General features: G+C 45.0%; 1 protein-coding gene across 2 annotated transcripts in view; it reads right to left on the bottom strand.

The window, feature by feature from the left end:
• Nucleotides 1–26,928, bottom strand: part of LOC144823879 (mucin-5B-like) — a 737,446-nt gene that overhangs the window by 248,949 nt on the left and 461,569 nt on the right. For both annotated transcript variants that reach the window (XM_078682767.1, XM_078682768.1), the window contains one exon: nt 537–920. In XM_078682767.1, the coding sequence (XP_078538893.1) occupies nt 537–920 (384 nt within the window). The remainder of the gene's footprint in view (nt 1–536; nt 921–26,928) is intronic.

Here is a 26,928-nt window from a genome sequence, read left to right as displayed (position 1 = left end):
TGGAATACTCTTATCCTTCCATATGACTGGAGTGGGTGTGCAGTCCTAGATTTTCAAACGTACTTTCTTGTGGCCCAGGCCTAGATTGCATATCATTGGTATTATCCAGGTGCCAATTTACTTTAAACAAAACCCAAACAAGATCTGACAGACCCAACCCCCCTAGTGGCTCTGTTACCTCACTGTCTCAAGCTAGATCCTTCGGATATCCAGACCTTGTCTACAAAATGTTGAAACTGGTGTAAACTTAGATCCTGGGCTGTTATTCTTCATATTCCCCTGAACTTCCTCTCTCACAAAGTCCATGGCTGCCTTTGACACTCAAAAAACTTGTGCAAAGCACACTGACAAGACAAGACCTCCACACACTGGGTGACATATTCCGGAAGGCCATGTACTATTTCATTTGGTTTGCCAATGCAACATACATGGATAAATTGGTATTTTGCCATCTACATGCTCCTGCATCTAATCTAATCTAAAGGATAAGAAAGCATAAGCAAATCAACATAACCCCAACTGTGTAATGCACTTACCAGGAGAGAAGATTTTGCCATTGGCAGAACACACACAATCATTTCCTCCTGGCGTCTCTGTAGAACTTGATATGGCATTGCAAGGCACAAACTGACAGCACAGGACTTGGATCTCATAATTGAAGCACCATGGTGAAGAGGACTGTTGATCGTTGTAACAAGTCAATCCGAATGATTTGTCGCACTGCACAATTTGGTTGAGCTCGTCTATCGAAGCCAATGGAAAAAGTTCTGCTCTGCAATTAATGTCCAGCGGAGTTGAACAAATAGTATATCCTTGTCCTCTAATGTTGTCAAATGTTTCAAATTCTCCACTTTCTTCATCTTGTTGAGGTTGAGAAGTGTCATACCAGGGAGACCAGTTGCAGACTTCATAGACACAGTCTTTAGGTGATAAGAGAGAAAATTATTAGTTACAAAACAATATGAAATTCTGTGATAAAAGAAATGTGTCTTTGATAGCTGTAATTCTTGCGAATTAAAGAAGGATATACACATAACATCAGAGAACTGAAAGATGCATTAATATGCGTGAGGTCCAGTAGCAGTCCTCAGAATTTTATAATTAAGAGCTCAATAGGCAACGTATTGAATTGTGTCTTTCTTTTCAGCGTTTAATAGAGGGTTGCTAACTCTCATAAGTAGTTTTTGCATAATAATATTTGTTTAGCCCCTATCTAAGGCTAGTAGAATTTGACAGCAATCGGCAACCAAGTAATGTGACAGGGTTATACCTATACAGTAAAAAGAAGTTAATTGGGTTGCATAATCGGTACATTCAGTGAAAGCATTATTCCACTATTTTGGCATTTTAATACATCTGGAGACTGTCTAGGCAAAGATCGAATCTCATTAGCATCAAGTTTAGAATAGCAGAGCAACTCAATATTTCAGATGGAACTGGATTTGACAGAATGACTGTGTTCCACATAGAGAACATCCATAAACATTTGAAAAAGTAATTCAAAAGCAGCAGTGGCATATGCAATAAATGCTATAAAGGTCTGTGTATAAAAATAAATCCTACTTTACTAATTTGTGTTTCCAAATATTATTAAGTCCTACGAAAGCAACTATTGACAGTAATACAATAGTAACAATGGTGGAAAAAATCATAAATAGAGAAAGGTGAAAATGCATGTGGTGTAGCAGACCCTGTGGATAATGCAAATATTGATATACAATTTTTTTCAATTTATAGACTTTATTCGACGATTTAGATCATAAAAGTATACATAAAAACACAGTTTTGATTAAAAAAATTCATTTAAAACATATACATATACAATAAATATTAAAAAGATATTAAACTACAGTAGACTAATGCTGAATATCATTTTACATTAATTCAAGAATCCTAAAAACATTCTAATAAGGTACATTTGGGACCAGAGGAGTATTAAACAAAAATCTCATATCAATCAATCAATAGCCCCCAATATTTATGGATATAGACAGCTTAGAAGTCACATGCCTACTGTTATATATTTTCTTCGGATTACCCAAGCCCATTAAAAAAAATTAGCCACAGCCAGAGCAATTAGGGGTGTCGGATCTGTACATAAAATTCTTAAAGCCTCCCTGTGTCTTTGCATACCTAATAGTTTGCATACAGGCTTGATCCACCGCGATCTAGGGGCAGTATACAAAGGGCAGAAAAATAGGAAATGGCTTAATGACTCTTGCTCCTCCCCACACTTAGGGCATCTGTCATTACCGTTTTCCCCAGCCCATTTAGCTGTAAAAGACTTTACTGGGAGGGAACCTACTCTCAGTTGGAAATAGAGCTTACGGTCCAACTGTTTCCCAATAATATCCCAGTATAGTTCCAGCTTTGGTCGATCCTTAATTTCCAAGAACCGTTCTGTCAATTGCGAGGAGAATCCCTTTACCCTCATGTCTGTAATCACCATCTCCCAATACTTTTCTTTGAATTTTTTTTTAGAGGGAAATAAGGCATTTTCCGTGTCATCCCATAACTCCCTCATACCCAATTTAAGGAGTAGAGACCGGATGGTCCTCAGCCAATGAATTTTATGGCAAGAGTCCTTAATCATTATCTCCCTCAGACCCAAAGCGTAATGCTGTAGTTCTTCCGTAGTCCACAGGCGGCGCCAATACAATAATGGCCTTAAGAATGCTTGATCTTGCACCGCCTTTTTTCCTAGATCCCACATTAGTGGAATTAGCGGGGTACTTATGGGAACACTGGTCGCTTTGCGCAAAAATTCATTTTCTGCAAGCGTCAACTTTCTTAAATCCTCGAATCCCCAAAGTTCGGCTCCGTAATGGGCCGAACTTAGCACTTTCAGCCCATAGACTTCCATTAAGGGACTAATGGGCTTTGTCAGAGATGAGGAAAATTTGTTCAAAAGGATGCCTGCCTGCTGTCGATGTTTAAGCACTGCAATGTCCAATTGACTTGACGATCCCAGATTACTTTGGAGGGCAACCCCCAGGTAGGTGAATGCATCCACCCGCTCCAACGGGGACCCATTCATATAAATCTTCCCCCTGAATGGTCTGGCAGACCCCTGCGTCTTGCGGTCAGCAAGAACCATACATTTTGTTTTGTTAGTATTTATTTCAAGGCCCCTATCGAGGCAGAAATCTTCAAAACGCTTTAGCGCATTCTGCAGCCCACTAGGTGTTTTGGAAATGATGAGGGTGTCGTCCGCAAACATGAGGATCGGGACCCGCTCACCAGACATTGCAGGGGCATCGGTCGGGACCAGGGAGAGGTAATCCTCCACCCCGTTCACAAAGAGCGAGAACAAGGTTGGTGCCATAACGCAGCCTTGCCTCACTCCCCGCTCCACCGGGAATGGCTCTGTAACCTCTCCCCGGCAACCCCACCGAACCCTAGCAAACGTACCCTCATGCAGACGGACGACCAAACTCAGCAATTCTGGGGCCATCCCCTGCTCCGCTAGGACTTCCAACAATGTGTGGCGTGGGACCAAGTCAAAAGCCGCCCTTAAATCTACAAAGACTGCGTACAGGGAGCCATTTCCCAAGACCACGGTGCTCCAATATAAAATAATGAAGCGTAAAACCTGGTCTATGGTACTTGTTTTTGGGCGAAAACCAGCCTGGAGGTGACTTAATATATTATCATTATCCATCCAGTTCTGGATTCGGCCCAAGACCAACCACCCCATGATTTTTTGCATACAGTCAATCAGACTAATTGGCCTGTAGTTACTTGCAAGTGACTTATCCCCTTTTTTGTAGACCGGCACTATTTCAGCTCCTTTCCATGATTTAGGGACTTCCATCCCTTGGGCTAAGGCATTCGCCACATGTAAAATATAGGTCCGCCATCGTCTTCTATTACTTAAAAATAAATCTGCGGGGACACAATCCATGCCGGTAGCCCATCCCTCTGTGACAAGGTCAAGTGCCCTTTCCACATCACCCACAGTGAAGACAGCCTCCTTATAGAATGTATGATCAGATGCTCCCACATTGTTCCCCGTCGCCCGACTAGCGTATTGGGGCTTAAAAAAAGCAATCCAGGCATTTTGGTCAACATTGTTTTGGGGGCTCTCACGATTCCCTCCTCTGTCCCATTTAAAAATTTCCCAAAAAAGTTTGGGGTTCTTTGCACTACATGCCACCTTGAGATCCTGCCACTTGGCCTCTTCCCAGTCCCTTTTGGCTTTGTATTGTTTGAGCCTATAATTCGCACGGCCAACCTTATTGTGCCCATGTCTTTAGTTTTTAGGGCTTGTCCCAACTCTCCCCTAGCTTGGCGGCACGAACCATCGTACCAGCTCTCCACTTCCTTTGTCAAGCTTCTTCTTTTGCCTGCGCTCGGTTTACAGAAATAGGTTTTAAGTTTGGTAAAAAAACCATTATGAGCTTCTAAGAGTAGATAAAAGGGGAACCCCATCCGGGTAGCTTCCTCCAGAGCCCCTAGTGCTCCTTCCAAATCTCCCTCAATTTTGCAGATAATTTCCTGTTGATCAACAACTTGACACCACTTAAGGTGGTGCTCGTCATTTGCCAAAACTAGAGTTCGAGGTGAGAAACCCCTATGCGCATCAACCCCTTCCTGCAAACCTAGGTTAAATAATGCAGTCAAGGGGGTGTGGTCACTTTCAATACGGGTCACCACCTCCATATCCTGAAGGGTAGACCACAGGCCAAGGGGGACCAATAAATAGTCAATATTGCTTGCCCTAACACCGTTGTCAAACGTTATCTTTCCCATTTTGTCTGACAATGTGCGCCCGTTGGCCGCCCTCAGCTGGTTTCCCAAACAGAGGCATTTTAACTGAATTGCGGCCTCGGTCCACTTCCTTATGGGTTTAGTACGAAGCTGAGGAACTCCCCAGCTAGCGTCCTCATCCTCTGTTAAGTGCGCATCATCCAACCCGAGGGGTTCGAAAGTAGTATTAAAATCCCCACCAATCATTGCCAGGGTGTTAGGAGGGGTAGCTTGAACTAGTATATCCAGCTCAGATACTACATCAGATTTCTTGCCACCTGGAAGGCCCCTAGCATAAACATTATAGATATCAATTTCTAAGTTAGCATAAAATCTAAACCTAACGCCAAGAATATCATTATTTGCAACTGGGAGCAACTGTGTATTACATTTCATAGATTGCCTTACCCATATCACTAGTCCCCCCATAGGTCGCCCCGGACCTTTTTTAACAGCTGGAACAAAGTAATTCAAATAACCCACTCTAAACATTGGTTCCACCGCCCCCAGCCTCTTGGAACAAACAAATGTCAAAGCGGTCAATGAATTCTACCCATCGCTGCGATTTTAGTCTTGACCCCAAGCCCGCCACATTCCATGATACCAGGGATGTCTGACATGAAAGTCCGTCGGAAGGTACAGGCAGTTCGCTCCTTTGAGGGAGACCCCCTAAATCTTGATATACGTGATTCTGTCTTTTCAATAACCCATCTACCCTGGGCACCTCGGTGTTACCATCACACATGTTACATTGACCCACCTTGTCCTTCCCTACTTTCCCTCTACTCTGGGTGATATCTTGCCCAATCTCAATTTCTGCCTCCACCATTGAGCCTCTCTCTCTACTACATGGAGTGGTACATTGGAGTTCGCAATGTCATTCGCAGTCCCCCAGCCCCGATAGGGCCTGGAATCTGTTGAATAACCTTATGTTCCCCAATGGGCAGTCGTTTGGTACCATCCCATTTGAAAACATGTCCCTCTCAAAGGAGACCGAAATTGGGGGGTCATAAAAGTAGGCTAAAGGTAGCACTTGTATCCCATCTGGCTGATCGTTTTGAGGCCAGTTGCAAATGAAATTAACGCATCTCTGGTCTCTGAAATGAATGATGATACAGTCTCCTTACACCGTCTTACATCCCCTACCTATCCAATTTACTCTCCTAACCCCCATAATTTCAGCTCGCATATATATTGGTAATGGGCGATGCTTATTGAGCCAAAAAATACACTTGTGCTTGAGATCTGATGATGATTCTCTTTTTCCCTGGACAAGTGATGGGACCCCTACCAAAACTACCACAAATGGGGCTGATTGGGGAGGAAGATCAATGTAAGGCAAGGGAGCCTCGCTACGAGCACTGGGTAAAGCAGTTAAATGTTGCTGCCTGGCATCCCTCTTGGTGCCACCTCCCTGGTTTCTCCCTTTGCTCAAAGATGTCCCTCCAGCTCCTGATTGATTGTGAACCAAGGGTGCAGTTACCGGGGCCAGAGTAGATTGGGGAACCCCATTAGCCTGTGCTAAATTTCCCACCCCTATCGAAACGGAAGCTTGTACGTTAGCAGTAGGCACCTTATCAGTTGTCAAAGTAGGCCTACTGGCCATCACTGTCCCGACACCACTACTGGGACCAATTGGACCTATGACTACTGGTGATTTTGCCCTGTTCGCACTGTGCCTTGCTGCTGCCTGCTTCTGTGCTGCTGCCAATGAAAGTTCAAGACATACCAATCTATTTTCAATTGATTCCAAACGCTCATGTAATGGGTGACATACCCTCTTGATAGTGCCCTCCAATTTTTTCCAAAAAGAAGGGCCCAAGTCCCGATGCAGTTCCTCCCCTATAACGTCCTGATGGTTTCCATGTCTGTTTTAATCCGCCAATCGGGGTTGCATTGGGCTAGTTGGTGGCCTTACTACTAGGTCCTTGGTGGGGACAGAGTTAACGTCCGATTTAGCTTTCTTGCCCCCTACAGAAGTTTGGGGCCCAGGGCGCTTCCTTTTTGCTTGTTCCCTTCCTTTCTGCTGGGCTGGTCCTGATTTTTTTGCTTGGCCAGCTGATCGAGTTTTAATATTAGGTGAGGGGGATCTACCCGATATTCAAATACAAGTTAAAACGTTCATTTAGATTAAGGGGCAAGCCATATAGTTTCCTGTTCCATCTGCCATCTTAAATCAGGTTGCTGTTTTGACTCCACATGTCAAATATTGGATAGGTTAATTATCAGGACAGAAAGGTGGGGTGAGACAAATTATAAAGGGCCTTCACACGACTATGTACTTTCAGTTAGCAAGCTACTGGGAGTGCAATCATTATAAATGTTCTTGAACGAAATCTAAATTGCCAACATGGTGCTCATAGTCATGAACAGCTTCAGGGAAGTCAATATATCAACTTTTAATAGCATATTAATATCTTTACAAGTTCTCAAAGTAAAACACAGTCCTCATTAGTGCCAGGGATATATGAATACAGGATTTATAAAATAAAAAGTGACCAGTGAACCTTTGCAAAGGGACTTAAATGCATCGTATTATTTTCCTAAAACTTTTGGGGCCAGATGTAGGTCGGCAATTACCGGTCGGTACCGGCAGATTTCGGCCATTACCGACCGGTAATTGGTTTTTGAGATGTAGGGGGCCCGAATTTTACAGAATCTGTAAATTTACCGAATCGGTAAATGTACAGATTCGGTAAAATACCGACTCGGTATATTTACCAAATCGGTAATTCCAGATGTAGGTGGCACTTAAAATAGTGCCACAGGCCCTTAAGAAATCGTTATTTACCATGAAATACTATCTCATGGTAAATAACGAATTACTGTGTACATGCACATCTGTGCATGTACACCTGTGCCATGTGGCACACATACATGCCCTAACAGCATGTATGTGTGTCACATTGCACACAAGCCAGAATCAGGGGTGCAACAGGGTATCAAAGTGACACCCTGTCCCCCTTGTAAATCCGGTAATTTTACCGAATCGGTATTTACCGATTCTGTAATTGACATTGATTCCTATGGGCCTCAAGGCCCATAGGAATCAATGGCAGTTACTGAATCGGTAAATACCGATTTGGTAATTACCGAATCTTACCGATTCGGTAATTAATTCGGTAAATATACCTACATCCCGATTGCCAGTTCTTAAATACCGAATCGGTATGATTCGGTATTTAAGAATCAGTAATCGGGGATTACCTACATCTGGCCCTTGATCTTTTTGAGCTAGAAACTATTTTTAAATATACAAATTAAGCAGACAAATGTGTATTATGTGGCAAGTAAACCATAATTATGTATACATCTCTGCAGCATCACTTCTTTCCTGTGGTGTTGCCTACATGTGATCACAGGGTGAGGGATATGTATCTGCTATCTCAATCTCTGTTTGAAAGGGTCAGTGAAGATTTTCAGTAACTTGCTATATCATTAGCTTGATGAAATAGCACAGGCCTGCTCTCACTTCCTCAGGTAATTCTTGTTGTTTTTAAATGACCCTCAAAATCTCCAAGGTTAGTGTAAATGTACCCTGAATTTATGAAAGGGGAGCCAAAACCCACTCATACGGTGAGTGAAAAAGTGAGAAAGTCTCATCTAAAAGGAGGAGGGAATCACACTTCTCACGAATACTCCAAGTTAAAATCTAGGAATTTTAGTAGCAATATCAAACTTTATTTAAACTGCTTTTACTGTTTATGCAACTTGCTTTTCAAAAAGCTGGTTACATTTAAAAAAAATATGAACACCGTTTTTTATAGAAATCTCTTGCAACATTTTTAAAATAACTGTGATTTATTGTAGACATCTTGGCAACTATTACACACCTTTTGATTTCTTGCTCTATGCAGAAACACACAATGCAGACTTTAAACCTCCTCCATGTAGTCTTTAGCTTTTCAACTCATGGCACTATTGTTTTAATGCTGATAGGCTTGCTAGAGTATTAGTAGGCTAAGAAAATATTTTTTATTTTACTCCTAATTACTCTCTGGGCAAATCCTAGGGCAAATAACTTTCTAACATGCAATCTAAGGGCCTTATTAGAAGTACATCAGTTCGCTGCGGCACACAAGTGATGTTCCATCAGAATACGACCTTCTGAGATGTTCTTGCGGTGGACCGTTGGCTGCAACAGGGACGCGGTGGAGCAGCAGAGGGGCAATGCAATATGCTGAGTGGGATTGGCGCCATCTGCCCAGGATAATATGAGTTTCCACAGCCAGTCTTTTCATAGACGTGAGTCCAACATGAAAAGGCTGGCGGTGGGGGAAAAAAAGGGGCCCTACAGGGCTCCTGACCATGGGGATGTATTGAGGGGGGCACAACATGTGCCCCCTACCTCATTGCACCCCCCAGTTACAGCAGGGCATGGACTTCATAGTCCAAGCCCCGCTGGAATATTTTTGACACTCCCATTGGGGTGCCTCTTTTTAGACACTGCCGTGGGAAAGGCAAAACAACTCTCTGACTGCACGAGTTGAGCGGTCTTTGCGCTGCTTTGTTACTGCTGTAACGGCAGAGAACCGGCACAACAGCGCCAAAGTTGTAATCAGGCCCGAGGGTCTTCCTTGCTCTTAAATAACTTCTGAATCATTTAAGAAATGAGGTTCATTTGATCTGAAAGTATAACCACCTTTCTGATGTTCAGGAGTGTAAGCTCTTGTAATTGTAAATTAAGACTTTTTAAATGGAAGATATGTTAAAATGCCATGTTCTGGTTAAATAAAAGGTATATAGATGGTGAACTTAGTCCATTATGATTATGTCTCTCATATGGATGCGAGTCTGAAAATGAATGAGTTTTTAGCGAGCTGGGTCCCGGAGACTCTCTGTGTGACTTTGGTGAAAGCGCATTGTACAGTGCTGAAAGTAAGTGACTGGGAATGTTAAAAAACACCGTAATTTTGAAAGCATAGACAATTACTATTTTTTATTCAAGGCTGTAACAATCGAATGATTGATATGAAGACAATCAAATATGAAATAGGTGCAGACACATTGAATTGTTCAAAATATCAGAAATTTGCTATCCCGATATATGTGTGCACCTTCCTTATGTAATAGCCACAGATACAACAGTTCGGTTGCCTCAGAAAAATGTAAACAATGGTGTTGGTATTTGTAGCATCCTGCTACTAATAACCACAGACACGCTTCTTCATTATACTGGAGCTTTATTCTTGTGCAACCAGCCTCTCCCCTGTCCCTACTCTATCTGCCTCTCTCTCGTCCGTCCCCTCCTCTTCCTGTCCTCCCCTGGGCTCCACCCACAACCACTAGCCTGCTAACTTCACAACATCTCCCCCTTTTGTAACAAAACAAATAAACACACTGACTTCTTAGTCCATTTCTTCAATAAGTCTTTTGGGTGGACGTATGTCACGATGAGGTCGTGGGGACCTGGCTCTCGGACTAGTATTGTTCCGTGTCTCATTGATTGGACTAGTGTTCTCGCAACCGACTGAATGTGGTTCTTCCGAACCGGGAGTGTCCACTTCACTCAGCAGGGTTTCTGTGGAATCTCGTGGCAATTTCTTAAAGTGCGAGATGTTTCTCGTGACTCGTCGCTGCTCTGATTCTGCGGTCAGCATAGTTCCCTTCATTTTCGTGATCAGCAACGGTTCATCCTTGAACAGGCAGTCGGTCTTTCTCTGCTGTTCTTGCTTGACGAGCACACGGTCCCCTTCATGTAATGACAGTGACCTCGCTCTTCTCCGGTGATCTGCATATGACTTCATTTTGTCTTTTCGGCGCTTGTCTGTTATCATCATCTCTTGATGGTCTTGGGTGGATGACGATGATGGTCGCAAAGCCCCTTCCCACGTTGGAATACGATTCCTCATGGGACGTCCCAGCATGAGTGTCGCCGGGCATTGCCCCGTTGTTGCGTGAGGAGTTGTCCTGTAGGCTCGGAGGACCTCATTGAGTGCCACTTGTAAATCCTTTCCTTCCGCGATCGCATGATGAAAAGTCTTTTTGAGCGTGGCCATGAATCTTTCAATTGTTCCATTTGCCTGTGGCCAGAGGGGTGTAATCTTGCGATGATGAAAATCTAGATGTTTCGCAAATGCTGCAAAGTCTTGTCCATTAAAGGGAGGTCCGTTGTCCGTTTTTACCTTTGAGGGAACTCCCCAGGCCGCAAAGACTTCATCAAGTACTTTGAGAGTACTCGAAGCGTTTGTAGATGGTACAAAGTATGCAATGGGATATCGAGAATGTTCATCAATGATGGCCAGCACATATTTGCCCGATGACAGGGGTCCATAGAAATCAATGGCGATCTCTTGCCACACTCCAGGTGGTAGAGTGGTCATGTGCAATGGTGCTGGAGGATCACTTTTACTTGTGAGCTGACAGAGGTGACAGTCCCTCAAGGTGGCTTCCACCAGTTGATCGAGATATGGAAACCATACTTGTTCCATTAACGCACGTTTAGTTGACACAATCCCCCGATGCCCTTCATGTGCAAGGGCAACCACTCCTTGTCTCAGTTGAGTGGGAATCACGATTCGCTGGTCTCGCAGCAGTATGCCATCAGTGGTGGCTGACAGTTCACCGCATACATGCCGGAAGGCCTGCATTTCTTGTTTGATAATAGGATCAGTCTCTTCATCCTGAGAATCATGTCTCCACCTATTGTTTCGAATCCTGCGAAGGACTTTCTGCAGGATGACATCTTGGGCCGTACTCTCTCGGATAGTATCCATGGGGATATCTGGAGGTAGGGCTTGGTCTGTCACAAAATGTATGTACTCTTCCGCAATGGATGAATTAGAGACTGACGATGCAAGTGGGTGCCTGGACACGTAGTCAGCCGGGTTTTCTGACTTCCCCGGCTTGTGAATGATAGTGAATGTGTATTCCTGTAGCCTTAGGCCCCACCTCTCAATCCTCGGGGGCATCTTGGATCGTGGGTTTCCATAAATGGTGACGAGAGCTTGATGGTCTGTGATTAAAGTAAAGTGTTTACCATATATGAAAACATGAAAATGTTCACATGCCCACACTACGGCAAGACTTTCTTTCTCGGGCTGCGAGTATGCCCGCACCGGGTCAGTCAGGCTACGACTCGCATATGCAATGATTCGACGTGGATCTGAGTCATTGTCATACTGTGCCAAGATGGCTCCAAGCCCGACAGGGCTGGCATCCACAGTTATCTCAGTCTTTCTTTTTGGGTTAAAATATGACAGGTGATCCGCAGATTCCACCGCCCTCTTGATCTCCTTGAATGATTGCTCGCATTGGGGAGTCCATTCAAACGGTTGGCCTTGTTTGGTCAAGATGCGGAGGGGATGACTGATTGTTGCTTAGTCCCTGATATAGCGAGCACAATAACTGGCCATTCCAAGAAATGATCTGAGCTCACTGACATCCTGGGGACTCTTGGTGTTGTTCAGAGTCCCGATCTTGTCAGGATCAGGTTTCATGCCAGCGCCAGAGAAAATATGACCAAAGAATTTCAGTGTGTCCTGGTGAAACTCGCACTTCTCTCTGTTTAGAGTCAGGTTTGCCTCCACTAGTGCATTGCAGACACGATTGAGTGCGATATCGTGCTCTCGTAGATCAGAACCATATACAAGGATGTCATCACTATAGTTGAGCGTGTTGGGAATATTCTGGATGACTTGCCGAATTGCTTCTTGAAATATTTCGGCTGCTGAGGAAACTCCAAAACTGAGTCTCTTATATCTGAACAACCCCAGATGGGTTGCGAACGTGGTGATGTATCTTGACCTTACATCTAATTCTAGCTGGTGGTATCCTTTATTTAAGTCCAACTTGGAAAACACCTTTGCCCCGTTGAGAGCTGAGATCATATCGCTCAAATGTGGTCCCGGATGTCGTTCTCTTTCGATTGCAGTGTTTGGCAGGTGCATGTCCACACAGAGTCTGACTTTGTTGGCCGTGCCCTTCTTGGGAACGATAACTACTGGGGACACCCACGGTGTTGGACCATCTGTGCGCTCGATGATATCAGCAGCTAGCAGATCCTGGAGTTCTTCCTCAACAGCGGTCTGGAGATGGAACGGTACCCGACGAGGGTGTTGAGCGACGGGTCTGACTTGTTCATTAATATGTAATCGCACTTGGCAGTCTTTCAATTTGCCTAGTCCTTGAAATAGTCTGGGAAACTGACGGGTCACATCTTGGTTGCCGCTGACCTTGAAAAGGATTTCCACTAGGTGAAGACGTTCAGCTGTCGGTAGGCTCAGCAGATAGTCCGCTTCTGGGCCCTTGATAACATGGATGACCGCTGATATGGTTGTGTCGTCATGTTTAAGGGTCGTCGAGAACTTCCCAAGGCAGGGAAGTGGCTTCTTAGCCATCCACGTGAAGACTCTGACTGGTGCAAAGGTCAGAGGAGGACGCGGACTCATTCTTTCATATTCGGTGACTGGAATATAGTTCAGGGATGCACCTGAATCTAATACAAACTTTGTATCATGATTGCCAACTTTGATGTCCAGCCGAGGATATGTCTTAAGTTGGTCCGGATCTGCGGCTAGGTTCAGGTATTCAATGGTATATGTTGAATCTCTGGATGACGGCCTAGATTCCTTGGATGGTGACCTCCGTTCCCACCTGGACCGACGTGACTCTCGGCTAGAGTGTGACGACCCAGAAGACTGCTCAGTTTGTTCTTGGACAGCTCGTGCATAGTGTCTTCGGGTGTCAGACCGGGACATTCTTGGGGTACCTCTTCGTGTGTCAGACTGAGTTGTTCTTGTTGCACCACTTCGTCTCTCCTTGTTGTATTCTCCACACATCACTTCAAAGTGATTAGTTCGACCGCACTTCCGACATCTCTGACCCATGGCAGGGCAGCTGTCTACATGGGGGTAATCATACGCACATCGGTAACATTTCTTCACACTCTCAGGTTTTTTATCCTTCTTCCACGACTCTCGCCGCTGATATCTTGACTGTTCTTGACGAGAGGACGGGCGTGACCTCCATTGTCTGTCTCTCGAACTCCTTCGATTGTCACTTTTGGCGTGCACACGTCGCACTTGTTCACGACTTCCTTTGTGCCCCGTTTCGATGTCAGCTGCATACTCTTCTGCTTGATCAAAGATTCGTGTCATCTCCTCTATATCGTCTAGGCTATGTTCTTTTCTCAAAATTCGCCTCCTCAGTTGGTCGGAGTGACACCCATCTATTATTTGTGACTTTATTGCAGCATCGGTTGAGAAATTATCAAATTCACAATGCTTGGCTAGTCTCCGCAGGCGCATCATGAAGGCACTCATGGGTTCCTCCTTCCCTTGACGAGCCGAGTGGAATGTATGGCGTTCATAGTCGACGTTCTTTTTGTGAAGAAATCTTTTGTTCAGTGCGTCACGCACTTTGTCATAGGTGTCCGCTTCAGCGGCAGGAAGGTCCTTGATTATTTTGACTATCTCCCGTCCTGCCAAGTTGCGCAGGGCAATCAATTTCTTTTTGTCCACGATCACTTCCGATCCTTCGATGTAATGTTCAAACTCTTCTAGCCATTCTTGCCATCTGGGACCCATGCTTCCCCCAGTGGTCACTTTGAGAGGTTCGGGTGCTCGCAGGTGCGACCCACCTGCAGCCTTAGGCTTGACATCATCCAGTGGCGGCGGATTGCCATCGTCAAACGACACCATTCTGCCGTATGTGTCTCCTGCTTCCTATTTGCCTCTATGTAATGTTTGCTTAGACGTGAAACCCAGTGTTTGTGTGTGTCTTTGTCAACTTCACTTGGTCTCACCAATGCTTCTTTGTTTGTCAATGTTTGTTTACTTGCCAATGCTTGTTTGTTTGTCAATGCTTGTTTATTTGCCAGTGCTTGCTTATTTTCTGGTGCCACTGCTTGTTTCTTTGCCAATGCTTGTTTGTTTATGTGTCAATGCTTGTTTATTTTCTGGTGCCAATGCTTGTTTCTTTGCCAATGCTTGTTTATTGGCCAATGCTTGTTTATTTTCTGTTGCCTAAGCTTGTTTCTTTTCCCAGTGCCTGACTTTAAGATGGCCGCCTTCACAATACACAGGGATGTCCTTCCCAGATGCCTGACTTCAAAATGGCCGCCCCCAGTCATCCACGAGGCTTGCTCCCCTCAGTCACAGCTCTGCACCAGGCACTTCCCAGGGACAGCACTCACCAGGATTCACTTCTTTCTGCTGGCCACAGCTACCAGGTTAGGTTTGGGGGGCTCCCGCCTTACGCTGCACTCTTTGCGCGCCTCGGCACCGACACCATGCCAAATCTCACGCATCGGGTGTGAGGTTTTCTCCGATCACGGGCAGTCGAGCCCTGGTTCTCCGGCGCTCAGTCACGCTCCTCAGCCGGTCCTTCAGGGATAGATCTTCCCACCGCTGGGCACCTATTCTAGGTCTCTGGGGGCACAGCAGGGTCGGAGTAGGCTCCCGACTCCTGTCTTCATGAGGGCCACTTACTTTGCACGCTTCCGGCGTGACTCGCGTTTTGAGCGCGAAGGACTCCTCTTTTGTGCAGAGCGTTTCAGCGCTCCTTCATTCATTCTTCTCAGCTCCCTCACGGTCTGCAGAGGGGCCGGGTCGCCTGTTCATGGCCTCGTTAGTTTGGGCGGCAGCTCGATCTTGACTGCTGCTCAGGGACAGGGTGCTTTCACGAGGTGCTGTGGGTTGTGGGTTTTTTGTTCATCCCATCCTCGTCGCCAGTTGTAGCATCCTGCTACTAATAACCACAGACACGCTTCTTCATTATACTGGAGCTTTATTCTTGTGCAACCAGCCTTTCCCCTGTCCCTACTCTATCTGCCTCTCTCTCGTCCGTCCCCACCTCTTCCTGTCCTCCCCTGGGCTCCACCCACAACCACTAGCCTGCTAACTTCACAACAGTATTCATATTAGAAATTGTAAACAGACTACAGTGTAGAAGACTGTAATGGCTGAAAAGCATTAGCCACATTCGTGCAAGGCTGTTTGCTCATTAAAGAACTTGGAAAAAGCCTCCAGGAGTGCAGCGTCATTCTTTGGGGGTACTGGCCATATTGGTCATATCCCAACTGCTGCACCAGCAGATAGTGTGCGCCAATATGATCATTTTGCTTTGGAAGAATACAGGGGCATATTACCAAGGGCATTATCGCTGCTTTAGTGGGAATTTTTCCCGCTAAAGCGGCGATAATTTTATCGCCCTATTACATAGCTGTCTCTAACACCAGTTAGCGACAGCTAATAGGCGTTAGCGGGAATTTAGGGGCCCACTCTGCATGTCAGCGATGATTATCGCTAATGACATGCAAAGTGGGCATGCCGCGATGTTAGCGACTGGAAACAGTCGCTAACATCGCTATCCCCTATTACCAACTTTTGGAAATAATCGCGCTAAGAGCGATTATCTCCAAAAGCTATCGCCTGCCGAGAGCAGTAACATGGCTAAGAGCATTGTCACGATAATGCATGAATATCGCTGATTTTACAGCGATATTCATGCATTTCCCACGATTTTTACCGCTTTTGAGATAAACCTTGATAATATCAAGGTATCTCAGCGGTAAAAATCGTCGGAGCGCGGCGATATTTTAATTCCCGCTAACCAAGCTTAGCGATAATTAGCGCTATAGCTTGGTAATATGCCCCACAATGTGTAGACTTCCTCCGGATGAGTTCTGTGGGTGGAGTAGGGGAGGGTTCAGAGTAGGAAGGATGTGAGGGAGAATAATATGTTTATGCTTCAGTATTATAGTTATCGTTAATGAAAGGAAACAATTCATTGTATTCATGCCTTCATACTAAGCCATAAGCAATTTGTCTCTGTGTAAATTTCAAACTGCAAATTCTTAATGTATTGTTGCATTATTGTTCCTAAAAACAGTTAGATGGGGGGGTGGTCATGGTTCAGAATAACAGTGGTGGGGTAGTGTATTTTCAAAATGAGACATTTGTCAATATTGCTCTGACTCAAATGTGCACTGTGCTGGTGCAAAGCATGCCACATTACTTTATCATAGCATAAGCGTTTTTGAAGAGAAGACACCCTAAGAAATATAAAGAATTGTAGACATGTGAAGCAAGCCTCACAGCTTTCAGAAATGTAATCAAGTCCGCAAAGGACTGATTATAATTGTACCTAGAAATAAAGGTGTTTGAACAAAACATTGACTAAAAAATAATGTGTAACTTAAATACTGTGTCGAAACTAGCGTGACACATAAATATTGTTGTCTTTAACATCATTTTCAAAAATATTGTTTTAGCTGTTGTATATATCGATGTCTTGAGTATCGATGTACTTAATATTGTTGCTTGCTAAATCGTTGTTAGTGATACATTTTGAGTAAGATTTTGTTTACGTTATTTTTGTTGTAATTTATTAGTTTTATTTTCTTTAATTATTCAAATTCTTTATTTCGGACGTTATGGCCATAAAAGCACAGATGAAAATATACAGCACAGTTTATACATAAACATCTTTTTTTTGATAAACAAATGTTTATTGATTTCACAAATAGCACCAGCAAATCATCAAGAATCCAGGATGACAAGTGAATATATGCAATAATCAGGGTAGACCAAAAATCAAGAGCGTACAAAATCAGAAGGACATAACTGAGCATCTTCAGCAAAAATAAACCATGCCTCCTCACAAGCACTTCAAAATTTGGAAGCGTTGGGCTGACTATCGTGGTCTATCCCTGGACCCCCCAGCGGAGCGAGAGGAGGACATTTGATCACAGTGACACTGTTGGCCCGAAGTAGCATTGCCCTGGTGGCGCTGCACCTACTTGCTTTTCTTTATTGTTTTCTATGCACGTGTGGTGGGGGGGGGGGGTTGGGGGGTGTCCGGGGTTGGGGGGGTGGAGTTGTGGGTTAGGGTGGGTCACTGGGGTGTTTCTATACTGAGCATATTTTATGAGTCTACTCTAGCATTTGCTGCCTATGTAATTGCTGTTTTGATACTGTCGTGGTGTTCTTCGGTTGTGGAGATGCCACATTCTCAATGCTCATTTGCTCAATAAAATTGGTTGTGAAAAAAAAAAAATAAACCATGCCCCCCAACCACTTCCCCCAGACCCTACAGGACCTCTAGGGCAGCCATGCGCTGCATACAGTGTCTTCTCCTGCACCGCACACCAGTCAACCCCAGCCCGCCATTTTCCAACGTTGGTATACATATAAATCTTATAGAGATAAAGTGCTCGTGTACTGCAATATTAAAAAAAAAATCTGAATATGAATAGTAAAAAGGTACTACTTAAGAATACACATTTTATAACGTTTATAAAGGGAGTTAAAAAGTTTTGTTTACAATAAAAAACTAAAATGATCCAACTGACCCAGTTTTTATTATGGATTGCTGTACACACCACATAGAGAATAAATATCGGGCGACTGAATGCACAATGGGCAGACTGGTGTTGTGTTTTAGGACCCTCTAGGCCTCCACACAATGCTTTGTCCCAAGCTTCCAGCATACCGTTGTAGCCGTCGGTGTCTAACCTTCTTGTATGCCGGGCAGACAAATAGTACATGTTGATCAGTCTCCGGATTATCTGCACAGACCGGACAGCCCTAGGTCAGAGTGTTTCCCCATTTATTTGTAAAGGCACGGAGTGGTAATATACCGTGCCTAATTTGTAAATACAGTTTTTTAGCAAGGGGAGGCTGTATGACATCAAGAACAGATTCTAACTTATATTGATCTTTGGCCTCTAAAAAAGATTGGCTCAGTGTGCCAGTCTCGAAATTGGCCTTTATCTGGTTGAATTCTCTAAAAATCTTTGACAAGGCCTTCTTGAGAGTTATCGTGCAAATTGCTGAAGCATTAATCCATGGGTTTCCCATCTTCATAGCAGCCAAGGTGTTTTTAATATAGGACAGCCATGGGATTTTACCAGATTTCTGTAAATGTAGCACTTCCTTTAGCTCTTCTCTAAAGGACTCAAGCTCTGGAGTACTCCAGCAACGTCTCCAATATAGGAGGGGCCTATGGGCAGCCTCCTCTTCAATTGGGCTGACCCCAAGGTCCATACGGAGTGGCGTCAGTGGTGTACTTTTAGGAAGACCTGGTAGCTGCCTAATAAAAGAGTTCTCATTCTTAGACATGGGATCAGATGGTCGATGGCCCCAGATGTCTGCCCCATAAAAGGCCGCTTCCCTACCCTGGGCCTTGTAAATTTCCATTACTGGACCGACAATTTTGTGGGTGCACTTCCTAAACATCTTTGCTATTCCCTCAGCTGTCTGAGCCAGCTTTAAGCTAGCCTTCTTAATTTGTGTGTTCCACTCCATTTTATCAGTGAGTGTTAGGCTTAAGTAGTCAAAGATAGTCACTTTCTCTAATGGTTTACCATCTAAAAGAGGGTTTGGTCGTGTTATCTGCATTAAAAACCATACATTTTGTTTTAGTGAGTTTATCTCCAAACCCCTATTTTTACAGGATAGATGGAAAATAATCAAGGCCCTCTGTATTCCCATTGGGGACTTGGATAATAATAGGGTATCATCGGCCAACATCAGTGTCGGGACCTTGTTATTCGACAGCCATGGGGCATCTATGTCCCTCCCAGCAGTCGGAACCTCCACCAGACCATTAATAAATAGGCAAAAGAGGGTCGGGGCCAAAACACATCCTTGTCTTACCCCTCTGTCTATTGGAATGGGATCAGTAAGCTGGCCATTTATACTGTTCCTAACTTGAGTATAGTTATGTTTGTGAAGCCAAATCATCTGGTAACAGAGGTACAGGGGGCCCTCAAATCTAATAAGATGGACCACAATTTGTCCCTAGGGACCAGGTCAAAGGCTGATTTTAAGTCCACAAAGATCAGATAGAGGCTGCCTCCCTCCAAAAGCACTGTCTTCCAGTACAGAAGTTGCAGCCTGAGATTCTGATCTATTGTGGACATCTTTGCTCTAAAACCTACCTGGTAAGGGCTAAGTATAGAATGCTCCTCCATCCAGCTTTCCATTCGATCCAATAGCACTCGTGCATATATTTTTCTGGTGACATCTATGAGGCTTATTGGACGATAGATAGTGGGGAGAAGTGGTGAGCCCTTTTTATAAATTGGAATAATCTCCCCCAACCATTATGAGGGAATCTGCATTCCATGTCGGATGGCATTATAAGGAAGGGGCCCCAATATTAGGTTTGTTGCGAAAAAGGTCACCTGTGGTCTTATCTAGACCTGGCGCCTATGAGGGGGATACCCTTCGCAATGCACCCATTATCTCTTCCAGGGAAATTTCTATGGCAGCAGAATTATGGGACTGCAGGTAAGTACACTCATTAGTAGCTTGTCCTGCTTCTTCCTCTTCCCTTGCATAGAGGGCTTCAAATTGAATCTTCCAGATTGCTGCCCCCACATTTGGTTCTGTTGCAAATTTACCCTCCATGGAGCCAGTGTTGACTAAATTCTAGAATGGCCGCATGTCCCTAGAACAACAGGCAGATCTCAAGCTTTCCCATTTGTCTACCTCCCACCATTTTTTTGCCGTATTGATTATGTTTTTATGAGCTATTCGCTTGTCTTTTATCATGGGGCGAGCTTTGATTTTGATAGCTAAGACTAGTGCTTTCCTTGCCCTCCGGCAATCACCATTATCCCAGGGGTGGCCTGTGGGATCTTTTTTCTTCAGTTTTGCTAAAGGGAAAAACAAGTTTGCCAAATCACACACTAGGCCTTGATGGTTTTTCGCAATTTCTGCTCTGGCAGTATCGGAGGCAACAATATAACTAAATTGATTAGCGGCCTCAAGGTAAGAGATGACAGTTTGGTAAAGGGATGATACATTTTCCTGGGAATTGCAGCAAGCCCCTCATTTAACTCTCCTCCTGCAGTTAGTTAAAATTGACCTAGCTCCAATTGGGTATTGGTTTACAGGTGCCAGGATTTACTATCCAATAAGATATAATCCAGAATGGAGGAGTAACCCGTTCTATTATAAGTATGGTTTGCCGGGGAGTCAGATTTGGTGCGCCCATTACAAGCCCTAATAGAATGAGTCAGTGTGAGGGTGTTCATTTGGAGTACCACTGGGGTCCAAGCCTGAGTGGCCAGTACATTCGGTTCTGATATAGCCCAATGCTGGTCTTCCTCATTGGTGGCACCTCCAATTAAGTCTTTCAGGGGTTCATACTGGCAGTTGAAATCACCAACAAGAACCACCAGGGTATTATCTGGGATAGTTGGGAAAAAACATGACAATTGTTCAAGAGTTGCCTACTCCTGGCCATACCTAACTGGACGGGAGTAGACATTGATTGTAGCCGCTCTGATCTTAGGGGGAAAGGTGAGAATGACACACAGTATATCCCGTGGAGATGTCTCAACCTGTTTTGCAGTGCAACCCAGATGCACGACAATGCATGTGCAAAGTCCTCCCACAGGTCTACCTCTTCCCCCACTGGTGGCTGCTAGGCAAAAGGTTCCATAGCCTAGAATATGAGGGCCCTCCCTGGCCCAGGTTTCTTGGAACATGCAGATATCATTAACATGGATGAGGGCCCCCTGCTCTGGATTTTCCAGTTTAGAGGTAAGGCCCACAATATTCCATGATAAAACATGAGGTTTAGATAGATTTCTTAGTGGCTGCTTTGGGTTATCAGTAGCTTCTACAATCGGCGTAAGAACATTCCCATTCCCATCAGACTTAGTGGGTGTAGTTGCTGTGGTTGACTGCCACTGGGCTAAAGATGTTTGCACAGAGTTCAATGATGCAACTGGTGTAGTATGGTTATGAGAAGATCCCTTCATCCCCACATTTAGGACACTTTCCTCCCCAACCCTCCTTAATCCCTGCGTTCGTTTCTGTCTAATGCTAAAAGAAATGTTATACAGTCTCCTCCCATTCGGGTGATTTCCCAGATAATCTCTCTGCAAACTTAGCTCTGATTTCAATTGCTGAGATGGTTTTAGACAATCAACTTTTTCTAAGGGTGCAAATCTATTTACAAGTGGGAGATTAAAAAACAATGAATTTAGTTGGTTTTGCCCCACAGTGGAATTTTGCTTGCGCCAGTATCTGGGTCCTGCCCTGCGGACTATCCACGGGCTGTTTTCTGGGATAAGTCTCAGGGGATAAAAATACCCCAATGGAAGGGGTCTTATACCCCCTTCATGCCTTTGATGGATTCGCATTAGGAGGGTCCTTACAACCTGGGGATTTCTAAAATTGATTACAATAACTTCACCCGGTATGTCTTTTATTTTTTGTTTCTAATTTCCGAGTGTAGGTCCTATACCAAATCAGACACCCATAATGGTTTTTCTATGCCTTTGTTCACATCCCCACCCGACCCTTCCCTCTCCAAACCCCCATTTTTTTTACAGGATCTTTAGTGACCCTCTTCTGAGCCCTCGCAGCTTTTGTAGCAGATTTAATATTCCCTCTCTTCTGTAATCCTGGAGGAAGATCCTCGATATGCAAGGCCGGTGCTTCATGTACCAGGGTCCGAGTCCTAGAATGGGCCCTTAAAGAGATGGATTCCGCAAGTTGTTGGAACGCTAATATTTCTGGGCTAGAAATGGGAGGAACTAGGTCCGTTGTTATTGATAACCGTCTTTCAGTTTGTTCAATTTCATTTGTAACTACCCCTATAGCCCTCTGAAGCATCTTGTCAATCAAGGTTGGCTGATGGCTTGTTGGCGATTGCATAGTTAGTGATTTCTTTTTCTATACAGGTACGTCTCCCCATTTTAGCTGTCTAACAAGGATGTATTCTTTCTTATCAGTATACTTTATAGCAAATAGCAGTACAGTACGTGGGGTGGGTAAAATCCAGCCAAGGGCTGCTGTGTAGGACACAAGGCTCCCAAGCAGGAGAGGATACGCCCAAGTTAAAGAGGCAGATGGTCTAGACCTGCTCCCAGCATATCTCCATAGGTTGAGAGTAGTTTTCCAGCCGGAGGCCAAGGGAAGTGGCCCTGCCCTGCCAACTCTTATCGCCGACGGGCCGGGCGCGGCACGGCATGCCCGTGCGCATCCCGTGCTGCGGGAACTTGCGCCCGATTTTGAAGTTCCTCCTGGCACTCTGATTGGCTGGATGTGGTGTCAGCGGCTCCGTCCGCGAGAGAGACCAAGCAGGTAGCTGGAAGCTGTTGTCAGCGGGACCTGCGCTACGGGAACCCATGCCTGATTTTGAAGTGCCTCCTGGCATTTTATTGGCTGGATGGGGTGTTAGCGGTTCTGGCCATGAGAGAAACCACGCAGGGAGCTGGAAGCTGGAAGCTGTTGTCAGCAGGACCTGCGCTGCGGTTAACCGTGCCCGATTTTGAAGCGCCTCCTGGTGCTCTGATTGGCTGGATGTGGTGATAGCGGCTCCGGCCACTAGAGAGACTAAGCAGGGAACTGGAAGCTGTTGTCAGTTTATATTTTTTAGGAGCGGGATTATGGGTATATAGGGGATAAGGGTGGGAAGTATTTTAAGAATAATGTATCAGTGTATATATTTTTTAGTACGTTTATTTTTACATTTTTAAAACAATAGAAACATTTGGAGCGGGATGTTGGGTTTTTGGGGAATAAGGGTGGGATGTATATTATCAAATTAAGTATTGTGTAAAAATTTGAAACAAAATTAAAAACTGAGAAATAGGATGTTGTGTTTATGGGGGGGAGTATTTTAAAATGTATGTATGTGTTTATTTTTGGATGTGTATTTATTTAATTTAATAAATTAAATGTAGGCATTTCTTTGGAATGGGGTGTTGGACTAATATTGGGTAAGGGTGTGTTTTTTAAGTAATATTTGAAGCTATTTATATACATTATTTCAGAATTTTAATTTTTTTAACAATTTTATATTATTTTTATAAAACCAATTGAAAATGTAAAAAACTAAAACTATTGATATATTATTAATAATTATCAAAAGGTAAATGCAATTATTCAAACAGAAATAGTGTTATATGATATTTGATGAGAAATAATTAAAATAACTGCATAAAAAAAGAAGTTTAGTAAAAAAAATGTTTGCAAGTGTCTAAAGAAATTCATGGAATCGTTTTTGAGTGTTGTTAAAATTCCCACCTAAATACGTTTTATTGCAGTGGGAATTGTTAATGTTGATTCTTTAGTGCTGAGCACCTTCCATGAGTTAAGTAAGATTGGAGTGACAATAGTAAACGTTGCCCCTTTAGTCTCCAAAACCTTTCATTACTTTTTTTGTCTTGGGGTAGCATTAATATATTTAACCCTTTTAGTGTCCAAAGCCTACCCTCAGGTAAGATTTATTGCAGTGGGAAAGGACAATGATGTCTCTTTAGTGTCCAGCACCTTCACTGAGTTACGCTAGATTGGAGTGGGAACAATAAATGTTGCCCCTTTAGTGTACAATACCTTCCCTGGCTTAATTTATCTTGGAGTGGGAATTGTAAATGTAACCCTTTTACTATGCAAACCCTTCCCTTACATACGTTTTACTGTGGTGGAAAAAGTTAATTTTGCAGTTTTTGTGTCCAGTGCCTTCTCTGACTTAAGTTACATTGTAGTGTGAATAGTAAATGTTGCCTGTTTAGTGTCCAACACCTTTCCTGACATAATTTATTTTGCGGTACAAAAGGGGGTGGTGATGGACGGAGCATCTGATTCAATCAAACACTCACACCCAGTCAAAAGATCTGGGTTTAATCCATCACCGTTCTTTAGCCCACTCTGCCACCCCAGTTCAGACATGGCCATATGCAAATCCGTCTGACCCTGTGCCTCATGGGAACAGTCCAGCCCGAACTGCCAAGCCATGCCTTCCCTGGACTGGAAACAAGCTTCCGAGGACCGGTTTCTGGCATTACAGCCGTCTTCAGCCCGGCTTGCTTGAATCCAGTGGCAAAGTGAGCAAGGGACTCACGTCTGAGCATATCCTGCCACACTTATTGCGGCAAAAGCGTTACAAAAGGGGGTGGTGATGGACGGAGCATCTGAACCAATCAAACACTCACACCCAGTCAAAAGATCTGGGTTTAATCCATCACCGTTCTTTAGCCCACTCTGCCACCCCAGTTCAGACATGGCCATATGCAAATCAGTCTGAACTGTGCCTCGTGGGAACAGTCCAGCCCGACCTGCCAAGCCATGCCTTCCCTGGACCGGAAACAAGCTTCCGAGGACCGGTTTCTGGCATTACAGCCGTCTTCAGCCCGGCTTGCTTGAATCCTGTGGCAAAGTGAGCAAGGGACTCACGTCTGAGCATACCCTGCCACACTTATGGTGGCCAAAGCGGTACAAAAGGGGGTGGTGATGGACGGAGCGTCTGAACCAATCAAACACTCACACCCAGTCAAAAGATCTGGGTTTAACACATCACCGTTCTTTATCCCACTCTGCCAGCCCAGTTCAGACATGGCCATATGCAAATCAGTCTGACCCTGTGCCTCCTGGGAACAGTCCAGCCCGAACTGCCAAGCCATGCCTTCCCTGGACCGGAAACAAGCTTCCGGGGACCGGTTTCTGGCATTACAGCCGTCTTCAGCCCGGCTTGCTTGAATCCAGTGGCAAAGTGAGCAAGGGACTCACGTCTAAGCATACCCTGCCACACTTATGGTGGCCAAAGCGGTACAAAAGGGGGTGGTGATGGACGGAGCATCTGAACCAATCAAACACTCACACCCAGTCAAAAGATCTGGGTTTAATCCATCACCGTTCTTTAGCCCACTCTGACACCCCAGTTCAGACATGGCCATATGCAAATCAGTCTGAACTGTGCCTCGTGGGAACAGTCCAGCCCGACCTGCCAAGCCATGCCTTCCCTGGACCGGAAACAAGCTTCCGAGGACCGGTTTCTGGCATTACAGCCGTCTTCAGTCCGGCTTGCTTGAATCCTGTGGCAAAGTGAGCAAGTGACTCATGTCTGAGCATACCCTGCCACACTTATGGCGGCCAAAGCGGTACAAAAGGGGGTGGTGATGGACGGAGCATCTGATTCAATCAAACACTCACACCCAGTCAAAAGATCTGGGTTTAATCCATCACCGTTCTTTAGCCCACTCTGCCACCCCAGTTCAGACATGGCCATATGCAAATCCGTCTGACCCTGTGCCTCATGGGAACAGTCCAGCCCGAACTGCCAAGCCATGCCTTCCTGGACCGGAAACAAGCTTCCGAGGACCGGTTTCTGGCATTACAGCCGTCTTCAGCCAGGCTTGCTTGAATCCAGTGGCAAAGTGAGCAAGGGACTCACGTCTGAGCATATCCTGACACACTTATTGCGGCAAAAGCGGTACAAAAGGGGGTGGTGATGGACGGAGCATCTGAACCAACCAAACACTCACACCCAGTCAAAAGATCTGGGTTTAATCCATCACCGTTCTTTAGCCCACTCTGCCACCCCAGTTCAGACATGGCCATATGCAAATCAGTCTGACCCTGTGCCTCATGGGAGCAGTCCAGCCCGAACTGCCAAGCCATGCCTTCCCTGGACCGGAAACAAGCTTCCGGGGACCGGTTTCTGGCATTACAGCCGTCTTCAGCCCGGCTTGCTTGAATCCAGTGGCAAAGTGAGCAAGGGACTCACATCTGAGCGTACCCTGCCACACTTATGGCGGCCAAAGCGGTACAAAAGGGGGTGATGATGGACGGAGCATCTGAACCAATCAAACACTCACACCCAGTCAAAAGATCTGGGTTTAATCCATCACCGTTCTTTAGCCCACTCTGCCACCCCAGTTCAGACATGGCCATATGCAAATCAGTCTGACCCTGTGCCTCATGGGAACAGTCCAGCCCGAACTGCCAAGCCATGCCTTCCCTGGACCGGAAACAAGCTTCCGAGGACCGGTTTCTGGCATTGCAGCCCTCTTCAGTCACGCTTGCTTGAATCCAGTGGCAAAGTGAGCAAGGGACTCATGTCTGAGCATACCCTGCCACACTTATAGCGGCCAAAGCGGTACAAAAGGGGGTGCTGATGGACGGAGAATCTGAACCAATCAAACACTCACACCCAGTCAAAAGATCTGGGTTTAATCCATCACCGTTCTTTATCCCACTCTGCAGGCCCAGTTCAGACATGGCCATATGCAAATCAGTCTGACCCTGTGCCTCCTGGGAACAGTCCAGCCCAAACTGCCAAGCCATGCCTTCCCTGGACCGGAAACAAGCTTCCGGGGACCGGTTTCTGGCATTACAGCCGTCTTCAGCCCGGCTTGCTTGAATCCAGTGGCAAAGTGAGCAAGGGACTCACGTCTAAGCATACCCTGCCACACTTATGGTGGCCAAAGCGGTA

Source organism: Lissotriton helveticus, chromosome 3_1 (assembly GCF_964261635.1).
Source record: "Lissotriton helveticus chromosome 3_1, aLisHel1.1, whole genome shotgun sequence".
In the NCBI taxonomy this organism is placed as follows: domain Eukaryota; kingdom Metazoa; phylum Chordata; class Amphibia; order Caudata; family Salamandridae; genus Lissotriton; species Lissotriton helveticus.
The sequence above is the reverse complement of the archived record's forward strand: the minus strand, read 5'-3'. Positions and strand labels throughout refer to the sequence as shown.